The sequence below is a fragment of the Nilaparvata lugens genome, chromosome 14, assembly GCF_014356525.2.
Source record: "Nilaparvata lugens isolate BPH chromosome 14, ASM1435652v1, whole genome shotgun sequence".
Classification (NCBI taxonomy): Eukaryota; Metazoa; Arthropoda; class Insecta; order Hemiptera; family Delphacidae; genus Nilaparvata; species Nilaparvata lugens.
The window spans coordinates 10,894,048-10,920,339 of NC_052517.1; the positions used below are offsets into that span (position 1 = coordinate 10,894,048).

At 34.9% G+C, this 26,292-nt stretch overlaps 2 protein-coding genes across 2 annotated transcripts in view; one reads left to right on the forward strand and one right to left on the reverse strand.

The window, feature by feature from the left end:
- The window catches only part of LOC111058137 (sodium channel protein Nach), a 475,868-nt gene that overhangs the window by 94,367 nt on the left and 355,209 nt on the right, over window positions 1-26,292 (reverse strand). The gene's annotated exons all lie outside the window — the stretch shown is intronic.
- On the forward strand, window positions 1,509-24,974 carry LOC111048267 (oocyte zinc finger protein XlCOF22-like). The gene is made up of 5 exons (XM_039440755.1): window positions 1,509-1,663; window positions 5,896-6,007; window positions 14,458-14,540; window positions 20,313-20,451; window positions 21,107-24,974. Exons 1-5 carry the CDS (start codon window positions 1,652-1,654, stop codon window positions 21,799-21,801), a joined length of 1,041 nt encoding a protein of 346 aa, XP_039296689.1. The 5' UTR covers window positions 1,509-1,651; the 3' UTR covers window positions 21,802-24,974.

The window sequence follows — 26,292 nt, forward strand, 5'->3', positions numbered from 1 at the left end:
CAAAAATATAAACTTTAGGCGCTCATATCTCAAAAAGTAAAGATCGGAAAAAATGTTTCCCTGAGAAACCTTTTCCATTTTGATAGCTTCCTGATATACAAATCGAAAAACTTTGAAAAATATCACCAGTAGAAAGTTTATTTTTAGCCTTTGCACAGCCTCAAGTGAGCAATTTCTGTATATCTGTTTATATTTTTATATCTGGTTATTTTTATAGATATGGTTATTTATGTTCAACAGATCTCGAAAACATCTCTCACGATTTTCACGAAATTTTAAATATATAGTGGGTTTATGATATAAAAATTTGATTGAACTAGGTCTCATTCCTGGCAAAACTCGCTGAAGGACATGAAAAGGATAATATTTATCCTTGGAAAAACATATGATAATTTCGTCGTCTGTCCATAACAGAAGAATGCGTGTGCCTGTGGGAGATTAGCTGTATAATCAATTAGCTTACCATATCTCGCGAGAAATCTAGAAATTGTAATTGAGTCTATCAAAATAATCTGATTTGTTGACAAGATGGTATATCATAATATTCAAAGTTAATCATTATTTTACAGTTTTAAGTGTTATTTTGTTTGTCAATTTGGTTTGTGAACAATCTAAATTAGAACTTTTATGCTTTCAAATATTTGGACTGACAATTCGACCTGAATTCAAGTGTATGGAACATAACCTACTTTTCGGAATATATTTAGTGTATGAATCAAAATTCGGGGAAGAAACAGTTTTGGGCTGTGCCTATTAGTCCTTCCCCAATCATTTTAAAGAATTGAGTTATGTTGATAAATAAATAACGAGGGAAGCTCGTTGCCTCGATATTGATGAATAAATGGGAAAACTTACCTGGGCTTGTGTGCATTACGGTGCTGTGTAAAACCACAAAGTAAAATAAATGTTAGATATTTCTTTCTCTGTGGAAAGACCGAGATGGATTTGTGACTGCAATCTGCAACATCTGATTTGTTGCTCTGTGCCCTCGTACATTCTTGATTTTTTAATTAGTTCATTTTGAAAAATTTTCAGTTTATTTTTCTGTTCAAGTTTCAATTATATTTCTATAGAAGTAAGTGCAATATTTAAACTATTTCTGTTTATTATTAAATCACTTTAAATTATAAAGGAATACTTACTCACAAATAAGTTGTCTCTGTTCTATTACATCAGCTATCCAGCTTTGTCACCTTGTCAAAAAGTAGCTTGTATCAGAATTGTATTTATAAAAGTTTTTCCAACCACCGAATTAATCAACATTACACCTTTATAATATCACAAGAATTATTATTAGATAATCATGATGTATTGATTTGAATTGATTCATTTCAAGTGATTCCATGGTACCGTATGTATTTAAAATATTGGAACAAGAAGTAGAGCCATTCTTGGATTTGTGTTTTTAAATTAGCGGTAAACTTGATTTCTACAAAGATGGCGGTCTCAGTGCACTGAAGTTGGTCTTGGTACCATGTAAAATGCATGTTTAGATTGGAAGATACCTTTCCATATAATTATAATCTGTTCTGTAGTGTCCAAGTGATTTTGCTAATCTTGGCTCGTTGGCTGGTGGTGCAATCTAATATTATTATAGTTTGGTAGTTTATTTTATTTTAGCACAATATTCATTTGGATAAAAAATACTAGAATGGAGTCAAAAGTAGTAGCCTACTTGAAAATTGCATTGAATATTAATAGACTAACATAACCTAGAACTCAGTTGGACCTATTTCAAAAATACATTACAGCATTAATTTAGGATTATAATAATTTATATTCTAACTAATATTGAATTAATGTTCTAGAGCAATTACAACATAATTCATACTCAAGTAATACTCATTAGAGCATGTAAAATGTTCAATCGATTTATAAAAGCATGTTCAATTCATTCAAACATTAACCAGCCTTGCCTTATGGCTTATGCTGGATAGATTTCGTCAGAAATAGTATGTTTCGCACCTAGGGCTGAAAATGAGACTTTTTCTGCTCGAAATCGGTTTTCAAGGCCGAGGACTAGAAAAGATTGAGAGCTGGAAAAACATTTTTGCCCGTGGTGCGAACGCCATTTTTCGCCACACAGAAAAATAAACAATATATTATATGAGAATAATAATTGTTTATCGAGCATTTCCGAAAGCAAAAGTGGAAGGTCATAGCTCTAGCAAACCTAAGGTAATCTGGATATCAGGAAATTGTCCAAGTATTTTTATTTTTTATTCTGATTTGTTTAAATAACCTGAAAAATTATGTTATCCTAAAAAATTGGACAATCTGGATGTCAACAATGCTTGTTATCGTCGACTGGGGAAGTTGAGGTTAGAAGTCCTATCCTACTCTGAAAATCGAATCTGTATAGTTTATAATATCTTATTTGTATTTCATTAATCCAAATAAAATGATAGTATCTTATTGCAGAATATTTTATTCAATTCTAGAAGCAAAAACTGATTCTGTTTCATAAACCATTTTGTAAACACGTTCACATCAAATCAGAATCAGCTGACTTCAAGGTTATTTTACAGCCCTAAGGCCGTAAAACTTTTGCTGGCCTGGTCAGAAAACAATCATTTTCAGCCTCTATATGACGCACGAAAACCAGCTCATTACATCCAAGTGGGGCGAAATAGTATATTTCGCACCTAGGGCCGAAAATGAGACTTTTTCTGCTCGAAATCGGTTTTTGAAGTCCGAGGCCGTAGGCCGAGGACTAGAAAAGATTGAGAGCTGGAAAAACATTTTTGCCCATGGTGAGAACGTTATTTTTCGCCACACAGAAAAATAAACAATATAAATATGAGAATAATTGTTTATTAGGCACTTCCGAAAGCAAAACAGGAAGGTCATAGCTCTAGCAAATCTGAGGTAATCTGAATATCAGGAAATTGTCCAAGTATTTTTATTTTTTATTCTGATTTGTATAAATAACCTAAAAGATTATGTTCAATTATGTAAGAGGTTGAGTTTATACTTTTTATTCTTCCAAATGACAATAAGATGATATTATTATGAATGTTTTGATTCTTGAATAATAAACACAAATAATGAAAAGTTTTTTGATCAGCTGTTTTAGCACACTTGAAATTTGGCCAATCTGAATGTCAACGTCAACAATGCTTGTTGTCATTGACTTCGGAAGTTTAGGTTAGAAGTTCTATCCTACTCTGAAAATCGAATTTGAATAATTTATAATATTTATATCTTATCTGTATTTCATTCATCCAAATAAAATGATAGTATTATTTTGCTGAATACTTTATTCAATTCTAGAAGCATAAACTGATTCCGTTCAGAATACTTTATTCAATTCTAGAAGCATAAACTGATTCCGTTACATAAACTATTTGTAAAAACGTTCAGCACCATGGATATTGCCCAAGTAGTTCGAAAATTATCCACCAGGTTTCGTGATAAACGATTAAACGCAGTACGATTAAAAGCAGGTTTGAGGTTAGATTCTATTATACTCTGAAAATTGAATTTGAATAGTTTATAATATCTTATTTCATTTATCCAATAGAATGATAGTATCTTATTGCAAAATACTTTATTCAATTCTAGAAGCATAAACGGATTCCGTTTCATAAACCATTTTGTAAACACGTTCACATCAAATCAGAATCAGCTGACTTCAAGGTTATTTTACAGCCCTAGGGCCGTAAAACTTTTACCGGCCTGGTCAGAAAACAATCATTTTCGGCCTCCATATGACGCACGAAAACCAGCTCATTACATCCAAGTGGGGCGAAAAAACATTTTTGCCCATGGTGAGAACGTTATTTTTCGCCACACAGAAAAATAAACAATATATATATGAAAATAATTTATTGTCTATTATAAGCACTTCCAAAAGCAAAAGTGGAAGGTCATAGCTCTAGCAAATCTGAGGTAATCTGAATATCAGGAAATTGTCCAATTATTTTTATTTTTTATTCTGATTTGTCTAAATAACCTAAAAGATTATGTTCAATTATGTAAGAGGTTGAGTTTAAACTTTTTATTCTTCCAAATGACAATAAGATGATATTATTATAAATGTTTTAATTATTGAATGATAAACACAAATAATGAAAAGTTTTTGATCAGCTGTTTTAGCACACTTGAAATTTGGCCAATCTGAATGTCAATGGAAGTTTAGGTTAGAAGTTCTATCCTACTCTGAAAATCGAATTATTTGAATAGTTTATAATAATACATATCTTATCTGTATTTTATTCATCCAAATAGAATGATAGTATATTATTGCAGAATACTTTATTGAATTCTAAAAACATAAAATGATTCCGTTTATCCACTATGTTCTGTGATAAACACAGTACTAGGAGGTTTGAGGTTAGATTCTATTATACTCTGAAAATTGAATTTGAATAGTTTATAATATCTCATTTGTATTTCATTCATCCAAATAAAATGATAGTATCTTATTGCAAAATACTTTATTCAATTCTAGAAGCATAAACTTATTCCATTTCATAAACTATTTTGTAAACACGTTCACATCAAATCAGAATCAGCTGACTTCAAGGTTATTTTACAGCCCTAGGGCCGTAAAAATTTTACCGGCCTGGCCAGAAAACAATCACTTTCAGCCTCCATATGATGCACGTAAACCAGCTCATTACATCCAAGTGGGGCGAAAAAAAATTAATGAACCCATAAATACGCAAAGTTCAACAAGATGGCTCTGGAAAATGTAATGATCCACACAATATGAAGTATGAACTGGTCATTTCAACATCACCAATACCACACTAATAATGTTGTACCTAATTCAAGATTATACTCTATTATAGGTAAAACAAGTTTGGACTTGGGACTAAAAAGCTTGTTTATAAGCTGACCAAAGTTTTAATCTTAACATCTAAACCAATTTACTGAATAGCTTATAATAGGTAAAATTTGACAAATCTGTATTGACAGTCTTGACAAATTGAATATACTAAGCAGTCAAGTGAGCTTGCATGAAAACATACAATTTTGCAGAACATGGATATTTTGTCCATATCTAGACTTGTTTTATTCAGTGTAGAAGTGTCTCAAAACATATTCTCGAAAATTGATGCAGTTGGTCAGGCTATATTGTTCAAATTACAGATAAATCATAAATTTAATCGTTTCTTTATAGTATTTAATATAATTTATTATTTAAGCTTTACAATCGTTTATATTTCTAATAATTACATTCAACAATCTTCAATGTTGTGATAGTCATAGTCTGTGTTCACTGTTCGCGGTGTTCTCTGATTGGAGGTTACTGATAAATATAATAATTTTATCCACTTTTTTGAGTATACTTTGAATGGATTTCAGATCAAGGAAGAAATTGAAGCATTCCTGAATGCTCCAATGGATATTGGCAGAAGCGACCATGAATTATCCTTGAAGGCTGAATAAGACTATGAGAATCAGTTGTCAATGAAGCAATATTGTGTCATATAATTCCACATAATCTTGTGATACTGACAATATCGTTTTTATTTCACTTTAATATGGAGAAAATTCACAATGTCTCTGTTCATAGTGTAAATTTCAATTCAAATAGACTTGTTCATCCCATTTAGGGTACATAATTACCAAGTTGCATAGTAGAGAAAAAGTAGAAATTAAAGATATTTTATGGGGATTTCAAGTTCTAAATTCCAAGGTGATATTTTGTTTGTCCAAGCCTATTATTGTTGATAATTATTGTTAAGGCTGAATGAGAGTGTATGAATTGTACAGTTTTTAGATCATGCCAGAGTCCCTGAAATTTGTTAATTATCTCATGATCAATAAATTAGTCCCATTACTAAAATTGATTCCCATTCAGTTATTCATTGTGTAAGTTTTCAATAATTGTTGAAGCCACTTTGAAAAGTTTTTGGTAACTGGTACCATTTTAATTAATTGCAGATGTCCACATGTGACCAAAGAACAGATAGCAAATCACCAGTCTCAGAGCACAATTCATTGAGTGGAGAATCAGATTCCAGGTTGACTAATGCCATTGAAAAAGAAGTGTGTGGTAAGTATAGTGATAACATTGCTGATGTGTTGTATGTAATTCATAATTCAACTTGTATTTGCATTCTTTCCTTAAATTTGCATTAGCTGTGTGTTTCAAGTAGCCTTCAACTGCACCAATCACAGGAACTGTCTCATATTTATTACTTATACTTGGATTACTTTCAATTACTTATGCTTTCCTCATATTTTTCTTATGTATTTGTAAATTGCATATACTGTATCTCTTTTTTTTTAATAACTTGCTTAATACGATTGAAAATTGTAGTGGAGACTGTTTTGGGTCTTATGTCTGTAGTCTTCTTTGTTCTGTAATAAATAAATAAACATTATCACGTACACCCTGAGTACCTTCAGAGGTGGGTGATTGATACCCAGGTGTTGCTCCTGGACGACTTAGCTCAGTCGTAATGTGGACGGGGAAAGGAGGCAAGTCGAAGTTCCTCTTCTTCCTTCTTTGAACCTTAGCTGGTGTGGACAGCACCTCCTGGTGCTTCTGATGGCGTGAAGGTCGCTCTCTACTCTGATAACACCACTTCGAGGTAATTTTGTATTGGTCTTATGGCCTCGGTTCTGCTCCAGTATAGTAGGAAGAGGAAGGATAGACAGGAGGGACGGCAGCCAACGGGCCGCTGTGCCCATAGAGGATAGACGGTAAGGGACGACAGTCATCGGGCCGCCGTGCCCTGGGAGGATGGAAGGATAGGGACGGCAGCCAATGGGCTGCTGTGCCCTGGGAGGATGGAAGGATAGGGACGGCAGCCAACGGGCTGCTGTGCCCTGGGAGAATGGAAGGATAGGGACGGTAGCCAATGGGTCGCTGAACCCTGGGAGGATGGGTGGAAAGGGACGGCAGCCAACGGGCCGCTGTGCCCTGGGAGGATGGAAGGATAGGGACGGCAGCCAACGGGCCGCTGTACCCTGTACAAGGAGCAGGAAGGTTGGGAGCAGAATGCTGTGGTCTGGGGCTTGTCTGGCGTTTATAATAATAATAATAATTGCCTTTATTGGTCAAATATACAACAATTTGTTACAATAATATTTCTATATAAGTATTACATTACTGGCATTCGCCCCATGGATAAGATCTGTCCGGGGGGAGAGGAGAAAGATAATTTTTCCCCTTTTTTAAGTTGCAAAAAGTTAACAATGCTACATTAGTTATATTTAAACGATATGGCAGAGAAGTTTTTTTTTATTATTATTATTTTTACTACAAAAGAAGATACGTTTTAAGAAAGCTTTAAAAATTGAACTCCTGAATCAATGAATACCTGTACTGCCAAGCAGCCCTACAGTAGCGGCTAACATCTTTCCAGTCACTGCCATTCAGGTACCTCTTCAGCTCCTCTCTCAACAGCTAGCCTCTCCTCAAGTAAGCGCACCGCATCTCGCGTAGTATGGGGCATCTGGCGACAAAATGCATCACATCCTCTTCTTCCGTCCAGTTGCACAGGGAGCACAGCTTCACTGGCTGATTGAACGTGTATCTGTTCAACTGGATCAGCTCTGTTCGCGCCTTGAAGAGCCATTTGATTAGTGCAAAGTCTTCCTGCTCACTGATGTAACTGGTGCCTTCTAGCTCTAGCTTGCAGTAAAGGGAGGTGCGCTCACTTCTTAGCCGCTTTATCTTGCTGTCCATTATGAATCTCTCCTTCATCCGCTGATTGAGACATTCTGAGAGAGTATTTCCGCGGCATTGATGCCGTGCTGCCTTTCAAGCACATCCCAGTCATTGACAACAAAAGTCCCTATTCATGTGATCTCCTCCAACAATAATCTGGGATATCTGGCAATGGGTAGTTTCATGCACCTTCTCATGTATTTCACATGCAATTTAACCGTATACAAGAATAGTGATAGACATCCAGTCTCCAAGAGTAGGGTAGAGTCTGGTGCCCACACAGGGAGGCTGAATGCTTTTTTAATGAAGAGTCGTTGCACCTTTCCTACATCTTCATACATCCTTGCACACCACACTTCAGCTCCATAACACAGAGTGGACCTAGTTACCGCATCAAACACATTGCATTTAGCCTTGAATGATATATTGCTTTGTGACAGCAGCTGATGAAACATGTACAGGGTGATTTTTGCGGAAGATGATCTTTCTTTGAAGTGACTAGCAAGAGATAGCTTGGATGACAGGTCAATTCCCAGATATTTGTAGTTGTTCACTACATCAATCACTTCATTATTGTATCTCCACACATCATGTCTTCCTATCCTACTACCTTTTCTGAAAATAATTATTTTTGACTTGGCCAGATTCACCTGCAAGTTCCATTTTACACAATATGCTTCAAGGTTTGCTATCATTCTCTTCAGACCTATCCTATCTGGAGCAAGCATCACTATATCGTCAGCAGTTTGATACATACATTCTTTATCTTTATTCCTCCATCAAGGCAATCTTCTAAATCATTGATAAACAATGCAAATAGAATCGGGCTCAATAGGCATCCTTGCTTTACACCTGTGGTTGTTTCAAAATCTCTTGAGAGTCCCTGACTTCCCCATACTCTAGCAGATGATCCATTATATAAATCTCTTAGCACATTCAGCATTTTTGATGACACACCAATCTCAGAAAGCTTATACAAAAGAGAATGTCTGTCTATTCTATCAAATGCGGATGAGTAATCTACGAAGAATGCATAAACTTTCTGCCCCTTTGTATTTAGTTGGATGTGGACAATGCTCATAATATTGAAAATATTGTCAATTGTTGAATAGGACTTTCTGAAGCCTGCTTGGAATTCTCGTAGAATCTTGTGGTGAATCCATTTTTCCAGCTTATCCAGCATAATCCCTGCATATAGCTTACCTATGGAGTTCACAAATGATATTCCCCTGTAATTAGTTGTTTCGTTCACATCGCCTTTCTTGAATATTGGATAAATGATTGACTGTTTGAAATTTTCGGGCATATGTGTGGATTCAAAAACTCTGTTGAAGCAATCGGCCAGTTTCTCATGGAAGTTTTGTGGAGCATATTTATAGAACTCATAAGCAATTCTGTCTTCTCCCGGAGCCTTATCATGCTTAACTTTTGCCAAAATTCTCTTCACATCATGTGTCATAATTGGGGCATCAAGAATATCATCCATTATCTTAGGCTCAGCATATGAAATTTTCGCTGCTGCTATCTGAGGATTTAGTAAGTGCTCAAAATGTCATACCCAGTCTTCCAATGAAATGTTCGTCCCTGCACTGAATTTTCTCCTTTTGAAATATCAAACAAGCCTCCAAAACTGCCCAGACTCTCGAACTGTTCTAAATCTCTCAGTTAAATCGAGCCAAAAGTTCCTCTTCTTATTCAAGCAAAGTTGTTTAAATTCTTTGTCTCTTGCTAAATATCTCTCTCGCACAACCTCTGAATTAGTTCTCCTGTAAGTCTTAAGCAGTCCAAATACTTCTTCTCTTGCCCTTTTACATTCATAATCGAACCATTGTTGTTTTCTGTCTATTTCAATTTGTTGATTGAAGTGAGATGGAGGGGCACATTCATATATCATGTCAATCAAATACCTTAAATCTTCTATTGCATCAAGCCATTGTTCTCTATTGTTTACTCTTAATTCAAGTGTATTCTGATATATGACTTCTCTCTCTGGCCTCCATTGCAGCTTCATTCTTATTGGTATCACACAGCTCTCCTCCTTTTCTGCATGTGTGCATCTAATTGTGGATACAATTGGAAGATGGTCTGAAAATATTTCCGGGCTAACCACAAAGGACTGGACTGCAGGAAGAGCATCGACCAAGACCGCGCAATAGTCAATCACAGATGAACCTCTCGCTCCAACATAAGTCAGCTCTCCTTCCTCATCATTCTGCGACCTGCCATTTAAAACAATCAGCCCAAAATCATCAAACATAGACAATAGACGCTTTCCATTTGAATTCAAAACAGAGTCTTTGGAGACTCTTTTGCTGCTTACAGCACTATCAATATTTTCGAATATATCCTCTGGTAGAATTTGTTTGTCACTGATTCTCCCATTGAGGTCACCCATTAGCATAATGTCGCACTCAATCAATTCAGTCAGCAGGCTTGATAGACTTGCAAAATCCTCCATCCACCTGTTGCAATTTATGTAGTCTGGAATAATACACAATTTTTGTGCCTCTATATCCAATTCTATTATATCGTACCCTGTAATTTTGTGGAAACTAGCTGAGTACATACAGTTGTCCTGCTTCTTAATTCCATATACATAGCCTCCACTTGCTCTACCAAATGCCTCAGTTCTGATTGCAGGAGCCCAAACAAGATCGTGAGTTATCATCTTACATTTAAACTCATAAAACTTCTTCTCACATTGTAAAAACGTTTCATACAGCAAAAATATTTCTTTCTCTCTCAAAAAATTCAAAAATGCTACATTATCAATCTTGTTTGCAATTCCAGCTACGTTGTAAGAAGCGACCTCTATATAATCAAAATCTGTTTCCCGTATGATGTCACTCTCTTTATCCTTATTTCCATTCCTATATGCTACTCTCCTTTTATTGTTTGAGTTGCGGATGAAAAAATTTGGCAATGCTTTCTTCAGACGCCCTAGATGTACTGGTAGATGTCGAAGCAGGTGGATTCTGTTTCAGTTGGGAAGTCCTCTTTCTTTTACGAGCTGCAGAGAGTGTTGCTTGGTCAGGCTCCTCCAAATATTGATCGACCGTCTCTTCTGTTAAGTCATCTGCAGAGATATATTTTCCATTTATCAGAAGTCCAACTCCCCTTACTTTGACTTCATAGCAGACGGCTCGCAGACGCCTTTGAGTTGAATACATCACCTTCTTCTTTTCCCTTGTCTCCGTATCACAATCCGGAGACACAAACAGCTTAAGATTTTTCAAATTCGCCCCTTTATTCAGAATATCTTGCCTTTTCATACTTGATACCAAGGACATAATGATTGGGCGCCTTATACCGGGACCTGTCTTTCCTAGACGTTTAACAAAATCTATATCATTTTCTTTCAGTTCGACCTTCAATACTCTGTTACTTATATCCAGAATTTTCTCCAAGACCTTCTCACGCCTCTCACCCTCTTCCTCCTCCATTCCGTAGAATATGAGATTTTTATCATGATGCATGGATTCAATAACTCTCTGCTGCTGTTGTATTTTGCGCTTGAGCCGCTCATTTTCTTTGGTCACCTCATCGATTTTTCTATTCTGCTCCTCAAACGTCGATGCAATATTTAGGGCACTAATCTCCTGCCTAACAATTGTGAGTGTATTCTCATTGATTTCATTTTTAATTTTTTCCAGCATTGCAATCATACGCTTTTTGTCTAATGCCATTCCGAAATTTGCACAATATAAACCCACCAGAATTCCGTTAGTGAATGAATTTTATTCGGGATTTTATTTGTTAATCAATAACTAATGATTGCAATTATAGATTGAGATTTGTTCTGGACTTTATTCATCAATCAACGTCAATATAGGAAAATACTGTTCAATTGATGACCACAGATCATTTATTAATTTCTTGAAAGACTGCAAGAGAAATAAGTACGAGATCATCCAACAAAGCAACTTATCAAAGCCATATTAGCAGTTCAATAGAGAAAATTCAAAACATCCACCAATACTTAGCAATTGCAGACAGCAGCTCTTGGTTGAAAGCGCTGTGCCCTGGGAGGATGGAAGGATAGGGACGGCAGCCAACAGGCCGCTGTGCCCTGGGAGGATAGGTGGAAAGGGATGGCAGCCAATGGGCCGCTGTGTCCTGGGAGGATGGAAGGATAGGGATGGCAGCCAACAGGCCGCTGTGCCCTGGATGATAGGTGGAAAGAGACAGCAGCCAATGGGCCGCTGTGCCCTGGGAGGATAGGTGGAAAGGGACAGCAGCCAACGGGCCGCTGTTCCAGGAGAGGAGGACAGGGACGTACGGCAGCCAACGGGCCGCTGTACAAGGAGCAGGAAGGTTGGAAGCGGAATGCTGTGGTCTGGGGCTTGTCTGGCGTTTATATACTCTCCCAAAGTAGAGGGGATGGAGTTGCGCCACCGCCAGAGGCGGTAAGAATCATCTCCATGTGCGAAAGATGGTGCGCCATTGGTACCCTCTTTATCTCCGGGTTCAGCCAGCTTTGCTGATAGCCGAGTGTCTTTCAATAATATCAATTATTATTTAGCAATATTTTACAGTCACAATTTTACTTTGTGACACCATTTAGGAATCTCCTGAAATGAGAGCAGCTAACAGGAGGGTCTGCAAACACTGTTGTGACATTCACCCTATGAAATCAGTGGAAATGATAGGAACGTATTTTGCCACTTATTTATCCCCAATATTCTCCATAGTAGATATCTATGATGTAATTTATCTAACCATGGTCACTAACAGAACCAATATTTATATTTGTTTCATTGCTAATTATGATAAATCCAGAATTCTATAAATTTGATATGACATGGAATAGATTTTTTCATTATTAAATATATTATCAAATTGACAATGTGTATAGATTCACCGCAACAATATATATGCAATTCTTAGTTTTTGAGTTTTACTTTGTATTTTTTGGATTTTTTTTTTATTCTTTATTTTTTTCTTTGGATCTCCTCCTCATTGTACTCTCTCCCACCCATTCCACCAATATAAACCTTTAAACCTGTTATAGAACGAATTATATATATATATATCTATATATATATATATATATATATATATATATATAAACTCATGTTATTTCATTTATCCACTGCATACTGCTGTATATTACTGAAAGTTGATAACCCTGATCTACTTTCAGCCTACTTCATTTTATTAATCAATTATTTGATCTTATCTACCTATATAATTATTTTACTCTATCAATTTTCTGTTTTTACTTTCCTTGCCCTATTACCATAGGTAAGGAAAGTATTGCTTTCCAAAAAAAATTAAGGTACCCTGATTTCAAGTTTTCTATACGTTTCAAGTCCCCCTGAGTCCAAAAACATGATTTTTTGGTGTTGGTCTGTGTGTGTGTGTGTGTGTGTGTATGTGTGTGTGTGTATGTGTGTATGTCTGTGAACACGATAACTCCATTCCTAATCAACCGATTGACTTGAAATTTTAAACTTAAGGTCCTTATACCATGAGGATCCGACAATAAGAAATTCAATAAAATTCAATTCAAGATGGCGGAAAAAATGGCGGATAATTACTAAAAATCCATGTTTTTCACGTTTTTCTCGAAAACGGCTCTAACGATTTTCTTCAAATTTATACCATGGATAGCTATTTATAAGCCCTATCAACTGGCATGAGTCTCATTACTGGGAAAATTTCAGGAGCTCTGTAATATTCTTGAGAAAAATGGCGGATAATGACGAAAAAACCATGTTTTTCACGGTTTTCTCGAAAACGGCTCTAACGATTTTCTTCAAATTTATACCATGGATAGCTATTTATAAGCCCTATGAACTGGCATGAGTCTCATTTCTGGGATAATTTCAGGAGCTCTGTAATATTCTTGAGAAAAATGGCGGATAATGACGAAAAAACCATGTTTTTCACGGTTTTCTCGAAAACGGCTTTAACGATTTTCTTCAAATTCATATCATAGATAGCTATCTATAAGCCCTATCAACTGGCATGATGTGACCCTATTTTATTCCCCCCCCCCTAAATTATTGTGACCCCTAAATTATTCTCGTTTGAGAATGAGGCTTACAGTTCAATGAGCAAGGAAAGTTGTGTGAGTGTACCACACCAGATTTTTTTCTTTTACAATATTTCCATGAATAAATAAATCCTTAGTTTAAATAATGAAAAATTAACGTTTTGGTAAAGAGTTAGTGGGGAGGATATTTTTAATATTCTTTCCGAAGAATGGACATTGATATGTCCAAAGCTCCGCCAATTTATGTAGATGCATAACAATTTAATTATCTATATTTATTATATTACAAATTGCTTGTTCATATCATATACAGTTCAATGATTATTTTCTTAGTCTATACTATGTAAATTCATCTATGATTTTGCTGTATTGTAAGCTATTGTATATAAGTGTATAAGCCAGTATATATTGTAATCTACATAAATAAAGTACTCAATCAATCAATCAATCCTGCTCCTTCTCCTCATCCTCTTACACCTCATATTCTTCCACTGTTTTCTCTTCCTCCTTCTTCTCATCCACATCTTACTCCTTTCCTATCTCCTCATCTTCCTACTGGTCCTCTAACTCATCCTCCTCCTCCTTTCCTTGTACCTCCCCTTCCTTTCTCACCACATCCCCTTCTCCCTCTACATCATCCTCCTCCACCTCCTCCTTCTACTCCTCCTCCTCTTTTGCCTCTCCTTGACCTTTTTCACTCTTCTCATGTTCTCTCTCCGGCCTTTTCTCTTGACTTACATAAATATCCTTATCTTATAAATTTACTTATTTTTGTCTTGACTCTACTCACAACTCTGGAGTGAATCTCATGTGCTTGCTTGTATTTCAGGTGGTAGAATAGCCAAAGTAGTATCAGTAAAGTTGGAGGATTCGTTTGAAGGCTGCAATCAACAGAACTTATGTCCATACCAGGTAAGAGGAGTTTGTCCGTTTGAAAGTCATACCCATTTCCTTATAAACTGTATTCGAGATTATTTGTAAGTTCTTGTTGTCAAGTACAATCTTGTTAACTGTTGTGTACCATACACATTTCCACTGTGGGCTTTCAACAATACTTTTGACTTCAGTGTCTTTCGATTGTGTTGTTTTCCATTCTATAGAGAATCTGTTACCAGTTTTTGAATGATCTGTTTCAATTATTTCATCTCAAGTCTTTCATGTCTCAATAAGTCATAGTGAAAACATGTTTTCCACACAATATATATCCAATTTTTATTCATTCAGGAGCATGTGCTCTGCAAGAGTGTTGAAAGCACAAATGGATCGAATCTAGTTGTATAGTTACTTGCTATTGAAAATATCAACACTTTTAATATTCTATAATATACTCTTTGAGCTTTTTATCCTTTGTAGGAATTGTATTACAAATTTAATAAATTTGTTCTATTGTCAAGATTATCATCAATTGATCAATAAAAATGGAAAAAGGCCCACAATCATCCTCAGTAAATTAAGAATCCTTATGCAAAATTGGAGTTAACAAGTTTACTGAGTTTCTGTTTTATAAATTATTCAAAAACTGGCTGACAGTTGTAAGGAAACAGTTTAGAAAAGAACGTCTCACTAAGCTAATAATCAATAGTTTGAATAGGCCGCCAAAGGCTGTATGTCCAGTCAGCTTGATGATGTCACAGATCCATTCAAAATGATCAATTGGAAAATAATAATAGTATTAGTTAATATAAAGACAATTTGTGAATTCAATGGGCTAGTAAAATAATGAATATTATAATCGCCAAAAATGGAATGATTAATTCATAAAATGTTTATATTCTCCTTGGGTTGGTAATACAGATAAAGTCCAGATGAGTTTTAACAAGAACATTTTCTTGCACTGTTCTTGTTCCTACTTTTCCCTGACTGGCTGTGATATAAAAATTTGAATCGATCTCAACTATTTTAAAATTTTTTTTTCAATGTAAATTATAGTCGGATAGAAAATTAGACAATAAAATAGTAAAATCCGAGTTGAAGTTAGTTTGTTCAAATAACCTATCATTAATGTAAATTTAGTATGCTATCCCAACACGTTCAAACCAAAGGCGAAAAAATTTAGTTCAACTCTCAAACAAAATTAAACAAAAGGCACATAAGTAATAGACTTAGTGGCCACTAGTTTTTGAGTTAGGCAGTTGAATTTATTTAAAAAGAAGTCGTTCCTTGAGACTTGACTAAACCAATTTTCTTGTGCCAACTTGTTTGTCAACGCATAATATTTCTATTGAATATTTGTCTGAATCACGTTTGAGCAATTAATAATCTGCATATTCGATACAAGTGATTTGGTTTCTATAAGCGTTTCAAGTCAGTAGTACAATTTTATCTTGTAAAGCTGAGTTCTAGACTCACCTATGGTAGCCTAACATCTACCCAAGCTGACTAGTGAGGTCCACGTAATAATGATAATATTTGATTAACATTGATGTAACTATCAGTGTTGACAATTGTAAAGTATTGGAAATTTGGGTAGATAAAAATCCCTAACTGAAGTATTAATAGGTCTGAGTAAAGTAACTGGCTAATATCGCCAAAATAGATAACAATTAAGATTAGATAGCATCAGCTTGTTCTGGCTAAACGGTACAAAAAACCTAAAAAGGATTTGAAAGAATTTGTTGCTAATAAATATATTATTATATAAAATATTTTGAAGATTGAGGTTAGGTATATACATTCAGTGATCGGCGACCTAACGATCGACCGAATCGAGCAACGTAGAATCTGACCAAACCCCTTGGCAGAGCTCTATTGTAACAAAACGGTATGCAATTTGAAAGAACACATGGTCACGTGGCTAACTATTAGGAAGCATGAAATAAATATTAGTATATAGAATATTAACTAGCATGTAGAGAGCATAATTAAAAAACCTAATAAAAATAATTAAGTGTATTCAGGAAATAGGAGGTACCAGGCGCATGAATACTGAATCAAATTTGCATGCACCAATAGCACAATGGCAGTTAATAGGCGGCAATAGTATGCCAATTCAAAAATATTTATATATATTTCTATAAATGTTTGGGATTTATGTTAAATTATTGTATAGTCTATGTTATAGAGATGGCCCGAAGGCAAAGAAATTATTAAACACACAACCTAAGTAATAATTTGATATTTTTTGTACGATCTATTTGAACCTTAAATGGCGGAGGACTAAGATATTCAAATTTTATGTTAATTTGAAAGTCGGAAATAAGAATTGTAAAATTGAGAAAGGAGGAATAAATTATACTCGCCAGCCAAATGCCACCATGAGAGGACCCTAAATATTTTAGAGCGTAATACCTTGCTATAACTTGTAAAAGCTAAAGTTAGATCAAATTATTAAATTTCTTAAAAGACTTTGTGATGCTCTTGTAAAGCAGAAGTCATTTTCAATTTCAAATATTTTTGTAACCCCTTGGAAGAGACGATTCCGGCTACCATATTCCAGGACCACCAGGAGTTGGATCGACATCGGCGGCTTATAAGAAGATTTTCGACACGTGAGTGAGAAATATTGAATTAGTGATGGGCGCCCTAGTGCTTTGAATTTATCTAATAATCAAAGCTAGCTCGTCGAAAGGGTTTTATTATAAATTAAGAATTTAATAAAAAATACTTGCGCAAGTAAATATAGTATTAAAGGTATTTTATTAAAGGAGTAAATGAACCAATACATTTCAGAAAATTCTATTGAACCAAAGAAGTATAAAATCTAGGCTATTAACACATATTCATATGATCTTTAATTTTTGCAATATAATTTGCGATAGTTTGTTATAGCTCTAATTCACTAGATGAATTGCTCTACCTATTCCATCAGGTGCCGAATCTTGCACCCTGAGATAAAATATATATTCAATACAAAGAAATCTACTAAGTACTAGAGAATTTAATATATATATATATATATTTGGATTATTAGTTGCCAATTTATCAAGTTGATCTTAAAGAACCTATTTTTAATTGAATTGTCCAAGTCGACAAGTATTAGCAAGCTCATATCGCAGCTACATGCAAAAGGATGCATATGATTTTAAGATAAAGGTACATGGTAATGGTTCGTGCCATAAATCTAGAGTATAAAGTTTAGCCTGTGATATTTTACTGATTTCAATTATTGTTCCATTTTTATTTTATATTATATTTTTATCGCTCTTTATACATTTTTGCCTCGATCTATTTTTTGCATTATTTGTTAATATATGTATCAAATTGTTTATGGTGTGCAATTTATTTTAATTCCTCAACACTATAGTATAAGTATCGTATTTATATATATTTATTTTTTAATGAATTACAAGAGTTATAGGGGAAGCTCATATCTGGGCCTATAAAGATTTTTATGAGACTGTATTCTATTAAAAAACCACGACCTAATTTTATAATTATATCAAATATTTCATGCTCTACCGACTGATGCCAAGCAGGAGGCTACTCGTTATTTAAATATAAAGAATAACGTCACACAATGCAGATAGTGCTATCTTCTTCCAGCTTCACAACTTTGCCAGAACGTTTTCTACAATGTAGATATATAATTAACAGAAACGAATTGCAATAGAAATTTTTGGTCCAGATCGTCCCGATCATCAATTTGGGTTTAGAAGTAAGCATTCAACTACCTATCAAACAGGTACTTCAGGGTGAAACAAGAAGATAGCTCAAAGTTATCGAAAATTGAAGCAGGAGTGCCCCAAGGAAGTGTTTTGGGGCCCATTCTCTATCTTCTTTACACAAATGATATTCCTGTACCAGAAGAAAACATCATTGCCACGTTTGCTGACGACACAGCAGTCCTAGCTCCAGGAGACAGCAATGAAGAAGCAACAAGGAAAATTCAAGTAAGTCTCACAAAAATTAAAAAATGGACCATAGACTGGAGAATTGAATTGAATGAGAAGAAGTCTGTGCATGTGACCTCTGCAAATAGACCTCATGATTACATACCAGTCAGAATCAACAACCACGTGATTCTATATGCAAACGAGGCAAAATATCTTGGCATTAGTGTGGATGCCAACTTCGGTAGAAAAGCCATGTCAAGAAAAAGAGGGATGAGCTCAACTACAAGTATAGTAGGATGTATTGGCTGATAGGAAGGAATTCAAGCTTATCAACCTACAATAAAATTCTACTCTACAAACGAATACTGAGTCCTGTCTGGTTGTATGGTGCACAACTGTTGGGCTGTACAGCAGAGAGCAATATTGACATCATCCAACGATTCCAAAACAAGCTTCTGCGAAATTTCTGAGACCTTACTCAAGTTAGTAATAAAACCGATGTAACCCGCATGCATAAGTAGAGCTTCATCAATAAAAACTCTATCGTATGTTTTAATCTGATTATGATTTATTATATATGAGCCAACTGTCCTGTAATGAAGCCTAAGACGATTACAATGTTTTCGACCATACCTTTCAATGACAGTTTCACGGATTGCTTTAATACCTGCCCGTGTTTGAGTGAGTACTAGATCCTTGCCAGGCTCATGATGCGAGACTATAAAGTAAGATTTACCACAGCCGGGAACACCGACATACCATTTTATTTTAGGAAGTTTACACTCACGAAGAGTTATTCTATTTATAGTTTTTATTAATTCGCTATTTAGCATAAGTGTAGTATTACGTGTGACTAAAACATATCGTTCTTTAGTAGAGAATTTTAAAGTATCCTCTTGAAATTCTACGTAACTTCAACCCTGCTCCAAGCAATATCCCATTCGGTATTTAGAGTTTGTTTTGAATAGGAATATTTTCAAATTATTATCATAGATGTTCATATTGTTATTCAGGACGCTTATTAGTTCATCACCTGATATTGACATGTTTCTATGCGTGACCCTAAGAAGAATATTTTTATATATTTTAGCATTTTCGTTATCAGTGTTTTGAAGTAGGGTCCGTAATTCAATCATAGAGTTTATGAATGCTTCACGTTTATTATTACCTTCAAAGAATCCCACAGAGTACTCAACTCCCGGACTATCAGATAGCTTAGGTATATTAAGAAAATTAATTTCACAATAACCTCGATAATAAAAAATAAACTTCAAATCTCTAGCTCCTATGACAGTACTCAAGAGTTCAGTCGCAGGAATATCAAAATAAGTTACACCCAGATTGTTAAAAGAATCAATTTCTATAATCAAAGGGTAATTGAATTTACTCCAATCATTAATTTATTCTATTCAAAAGATCAATAAGTACCCCATTTCCACCATCATTTAATATGAAAATAGGAATGTTTTTATCAGAAAACAAAACTCTTATACAATTAGAATTCCGTAACACATTCAGGTGATTCCATTCTTCAAGAGAGAAATATTTTTTATTTCTAAGCAGAGATGTTTTAATACTATTTCCTATTTTTGTATAAGATATCATAACATCAACCCTCTCACCAAAATTATAAACCAGACTTATCTTACTTTTATCAGTATTAGTTGTTACATAGAAACTATCAAATGCTTTCAATGCTCCATACTTCATCAGGAGCCGACCTTCATAGAGACCGTCAAGGTGGAGACAGTCAAGGAGATGATTGTAAAAACAGCAAGGACCTATGAAGTCCCTTCTACAATACAGTCTGCTAGTCATCTAAAATTATCCATCTCGTAAACCATTGTGAATAATGTAGTCTATAATAATAATAATAGTCCTGCCATTGATTGTGAATGTGTATGTGTTGCAGATGGCGACTGTTACTGTTAAAAAGGAGGAGGAGGAGGATGATAGCAGCCAGCAACCAGCTGCAGTGGAAGATGATTGCAGCCAACAACATTATCTAATCCCTGGCTACAACATGATCTTCATCAAAGAGGAGGCATATGGTGAGATGAATTCTTTTACTAACCGATTCTTGATTGACCAGGGTTTCTACACTCCTTGCTCGGGTGACTAGATTGTGGCCAGCTTTCTCACATGAAGTGGTTTGATGTTTGGGAGTGGAACTCCTGTATAAATGCTACTCCTGAATGGGCTGTCTGCCACATGTCAACCATGCACATGTACAGAACAAATGTGTGGTGTGTTAGATGTAATGTGTTTAGAATATTCCATAAAATTGGATGTATCAATCTAATGATGTTTGTCTAATTTTTGTTACAAATTTTACTTCTTCAATTTCATCAATTACCTCTGATAACCAATCCATCATCACTATGGAGAATTATCACCATTAGCTAGCTATAAAGAAATATAATGAACCATCAGAATACTTTATAACAATTACAAAATGTATTATTGAATCATGATCTTGACAAATAAGATATACATTGTAAATGCATTATTAGCAATAATCAACATTTAATATTATATCAGATATGCTGAGAGGACTTGACTCAGAGTTACCTACAAAAGAAGGCGGTTGTGACTCAAAGTTGTGTCGGATCATTCTCCTATCATTTCCACTCACTTCATAACGTGAATGTCACTATATAATATTCTGTTTTTATAATTTACAAGTTGCATTATTGGTGATTGCAGACGAGCAAGAGGCTGAAGGAAGTGCAGTGAAGAGCGAACCAGAGAAGTGGCCTACAAACTGCAGCACATCTGGCCGAGACTATGCAACAGAAGTGGGTGGACTGAATGAGCATTCAATCTCTCCAGTGGAAAAGTGCATTGAGTCATCTGTGGCTGGCAAAAAGACCAAGCTCTACAGCTGCACTCACTGTAGCTATAAGACCCCATGGTTCAGTCATTTGAAGATACATATTGGAAAACACACTGGGGAAAAACCTTTCAGCTGCGAGTTTTGTGGCTACAAAAGTGCTACGTTAGGTCATTTGAAAACACATATCAGAACACATACTGGAGAAAAACCTTTTGGCTGTAAGTTTTGTGACTACAAAAGTTCTGTGTTAGGTGGTTTGAAAAAACATATCAGAACACATACTGGAGAAAAACCTTACAGCTGCGAATTTTGTGATTTCAAAAGTGCTAGGTTAGATCATTTGAAAACACATATCAGAACACACACTGGGGAAAAACCTTTTGGTTGTAAGTTTTGTGACTACAAAAGTTCTGTGTTAGGTGGTTTGAAAAAACATATCAGAACACATACTGGAGAAAAACCTTTCAGCTGCGAATTTTGTGATTTCAAAAGTGCTAGGTTAGATCATTTGAAAACACAAACCAGAACACATTCTGGAGAAAAACCTTCAAAAGTGCTCGGTTAGATACTTTGAAAGCACATATCAGAACACACACTGGGGAAAAACCTTTTGACTGTAAGTTTTGTGACTACAAAAGCTCTGTGTTAGGTAATTTGAAAAAACATATCAGAACACATACTGGAGAAAAACCATCCAGCTGCAAGTTTTGTGAATACAAAAGTGCTCATTTAGGTACTTAGAAAATACATACCAGAACACATACAGGAGAAATAACTCTTAGCTAAGCATTTTTGGGACTATTTTCAGAGCTCGCGATTTTGATAAGTTTTAGACTTTAAACAGCTGGAGTCAGAAAATCGGCTTTCCTCATCTGGGCATAGTTGTAGTTTCTATGATAATTTTTTTCTCATTTATAGAATTGGAAACGTTTTTCCTTGTCGAAATTAAACATTCCCAAATATTTCAAAATAACTGAAACTTTAAACTATTTTCTCTTCATCTCATTTTGTAGATTTTTTTTAATTTGAGTCAATTGAAACTTGTATTATGAATACACCTCTTTTGGAAAGCCAATTTTCTGACTCCAGCAGTTAAAGTCTAAAACTTAGCTAGATCCCAAGTTCGGAAACTGGCCCTTACAATGGCTAGTCTTGTATAGAATAGTCATGTCCATAAGTCACATACTTTTCAAGATATATGCGAAAACCTGAAAAAATTTACCTTTTAAGTTTTAACCACTCCCACCCCCCTTAGAATAGTGGGTAGGAGTGGAGACTTTTGATGTATGTTTATCAACTTACTACCCTAAACAGAGCTGTGGGGTCAAAAATAGTCTTTCATACATTTTCATTGTACCCTATTTAGAGCATTCATTGCCTGGACTATAAATGTTTAGGGATGAAACAAAAAACAAACATTCAACAATCTCAAAATATTATATTCACATTGTTCATCACACTGATATGGGCTCTTGAAGGTGTCACAATTTTAGCTTAGATACAAAAACAAAGGCAAAACCATGACCACCAGATCTCTAGCCCAACCTATGAAAAACAGAGTACCGCAGGGATTTGTGCTGGGACCATTATTATTTCTTATCTACATATATGGTTTGCCCAAAAAACTTCCAATGTTTTTTAAATGTATTCTATTCTCTGACGACACAATTTTAATCATAAATGGGAAAGACCAGGACGAACTACAAATAAATTATAATACTACCATAGCTTCAACAAAAACAGCCCTGACAAACCTAAAACTTAATATAAACACCTCCAAAAGTAAAGTAATGAACTTCAATTCAAGATCAGCAAATGCAACCGAAAACCAACTAAATACCGATGAAGAGGTGACAGATACAGCTCGATTTTTGGGAATCACACTTGATGCACACCTGACATGGGACAAACACATTGGAAAGTTGGTAGGTAAACTATCCTCAGCCCTCTATGCCATCAAACGTATAAAGGCAATAGCTGACAAAAACTGCTCTGATAGCTTACTACTCGCTATTTGCATCACACATGGGCTATGGAATAATAGCATGGGGAGCCCCGCAGACCTACATTGTGCAAGTTATAATTCTCCAAAATAAAATAATTCATCATAAGATAAACACTGCAAACCATACTTCTTCATACAGGATAGGATCCTCACTGTAACATCCCTATATATTCTTAAAACAATCATGCATATAAAAAAATTCAAACCAGACAAGCCACGAAGAAGAAATATCCACGAGCACAACACAAGAAGAAAAAATGATTTTGAAAATTCCCTACAACAGACTACAAAAACAACCAGAATCTTCAGGGTGTAAATTTTTCAAGTGCTTTCCGGATGACCTCAAACAGATTGAATCTCAAAACCAATAATTCAAAAAGTATCTGCCTGAGAACCCTCTGTATTCAGTACAAGAATTAATGGAGCTGTAAGCACTCAACAGATCCTTTACTAACACCCTGACCTAACCCTCCTACCTTACCTGACGTGCCCCTGATCTCAATGATATAGGTGGTAAAAAGAAGAGTATAGTAGAGATAATCTTCCAGCTTGCCTCCTCAATGGCTGATTTCAATTCCAAAAGGTCTATAATACAGGTCATGACACAATCCCATGATGCATTGCAAAATCACCATTTATGGGGTTCTAGTTCACCAATTTTCATTTTTATTATTTTTACCTGTTAACATTGTAGATTGAATTGAACATAACATGATGTGTTATTAGTAATTAGAATTGTAAAAATAATTCCTCCTACAGAATTATAGTATTTAGCAAAATACTACAAACTGAATTGTTGATTTTTAGATTCAATTGAAAGTTTAAACTCTTTTTGAAGTTAGCCTCCCATATGTCTGTCTTGTCCCAATGCCTTATGAATCATAATCCTTAGGTTACAAGAATAAGAACAATTTTCAATGATAAATAGATGAATAATTGATGCATTTAATATTAAAATTTCATTATTAAAAAATTGGAAACCTGAATTCACATATTATCTGAGCTAGAATATTGTTTTTAAAATGCAAAATGCATGATTTTGTTAGGAGCAAATTGACTTAATTATTAATTAAAATGAAATACTAAAATACTGATGACCCCCTGGATTGGACAACTCCCTCAAGAAATTTTGTATTCCATCTTTAAAACCTGCAACTTTCAATTATACAGAGTTGGTGAAAATTATGGAAATAGCTAAATATTTCTTTTACAAATACAATTTGACAGTAGGTTTCATTGGAGATCCCATTTGAAATGGAAAATCACTCTGTCCCTCCAACATCTTTGTCCCCCATATGAATCTAAATTCATTTTTCAAATGAGAAGGTGGTCATGTGATTTCCATACAGAGTTCCAATAGAAAATGAATGACCGAAACAACACATTGATCATGTGTCAGTGCAAGAAGGTCTGTCTGTGTGATAGCTTCCAAATAACCTCATCTGATTTTCATGGATGAATGGATGGAAAAACTGTTGTAATTGCATGCAATGAATTCTTTAGCTGACTAAATGATGAATCACAACACATTTTTTTCTCAGTCACATTCAATGTTATTTGTTATACCTGATTGATTAATGCTCTCTTAAGTTATTGTAGAACATACAAACAGGAGAACAACGACTTTGGCATTCAGTAAGTCAAAAGTAAGAACATGCTTATGATAGTGCAATTAAATGAAATCATTTGTGATGATAATGATTGGATTATTAAAATTATATGATTATCAAATAGATTGACGTTTCTTTTTTGAGTAGTTACATATAGTATAGCACCTGAAGTTTTAGACCTTGCATAAAATTTTCTCAGGTTTATTTAAAACTTTTTGTAGTTAAAATGTTTTGTTAGTATGTTTTAAGTATTCACTATATATTTTAAGGGTGGGGACTCTCCCCCCCGTGGGGCGGTAACCCCCCCCCCCGTAGGCCATAGCCGGAAAATAAAAAAAAATAACGGAATCGTATTTTACATATTATTTGAAGAAAAAAACTTCCTTACGACTTTTCCTGAAAATGCTTTCCCTTGGAGTTACAGCGGTTTGAAAATTTGAATTTTCACCACTCAAATCCACGGTTTTCCCTTAATAAATCGAAAAGTACACGTCAGAAAATGAAGTTTAATGGCTTAAAAGAAAGCTAATTGAAACTGGAAAAAAATCAGCTTTTTTTGCGGCTATTGGGAAAATAGTTACAGTTCATCAAAGATGGCGCTGTCACTGACAACTCTCATTTTTCACTCTTTACCCCCAATTTTCTCAGAAATGGCAATTTGTACACAAAAAATTGTAAGGATCTTTTTTTTAAATATTTAAATTTGCTTCAATTTGAGACCGGAAGAAAATGGCCTGTGGAAAGCGAGGGAAATTTCCGAACTGAAAATCCAAATAGCAGGTGCTTAAACATATAATTTCACATACTCACACAAATTTTGATGTACTTGCTAAGTACACTTTTTGATCCAGACAATTTTATGTAATTCGAAACGTGCATTTTTTCAACGAATGTTACAGTTTTCCAGAGAAAATAAGAGTGGGAAATGTATTCAGTATACAATAAAATTACACATATGTTTGCCGCCATTTCCACGAGTTTTCCGAAACTTTTTTTCCCCGTGTAGGACCCGCGTATCTTATAACATGGCCATTTTTAGCCCTAAATTAAATTTTAATTGCTCCAATTTTGTCCATTAATTTTAAGCTGAGAAGTCTTTTATTGAAAAACAAAAATACTAACGACAAGTAATTTTTTATAAATAAATTTTCAACATAAAAATGTTGTTTTTACTTCTCTTTCGTTATAAAAAAACAAGTATTTTATCTTCGGCGCCCTGCTATGATGCCGATCATAGAACGTGTTCGCTAGAGAGGAGTCTGGATTTCTATTGTTGTTGGATACTTGCGCAGTGGGGAAAAAAAATTTCAAACGCGGTAATTTACTCAAGGTTTTGTACCGTGGTTCGTTAATACCGTGTTTTGGTAACGTATAATAAAAAATAGTTGTGTTTCAAGTCGTTCTCTGTTGTGTATGAAATTGTATGTGCTTGCATTAAATA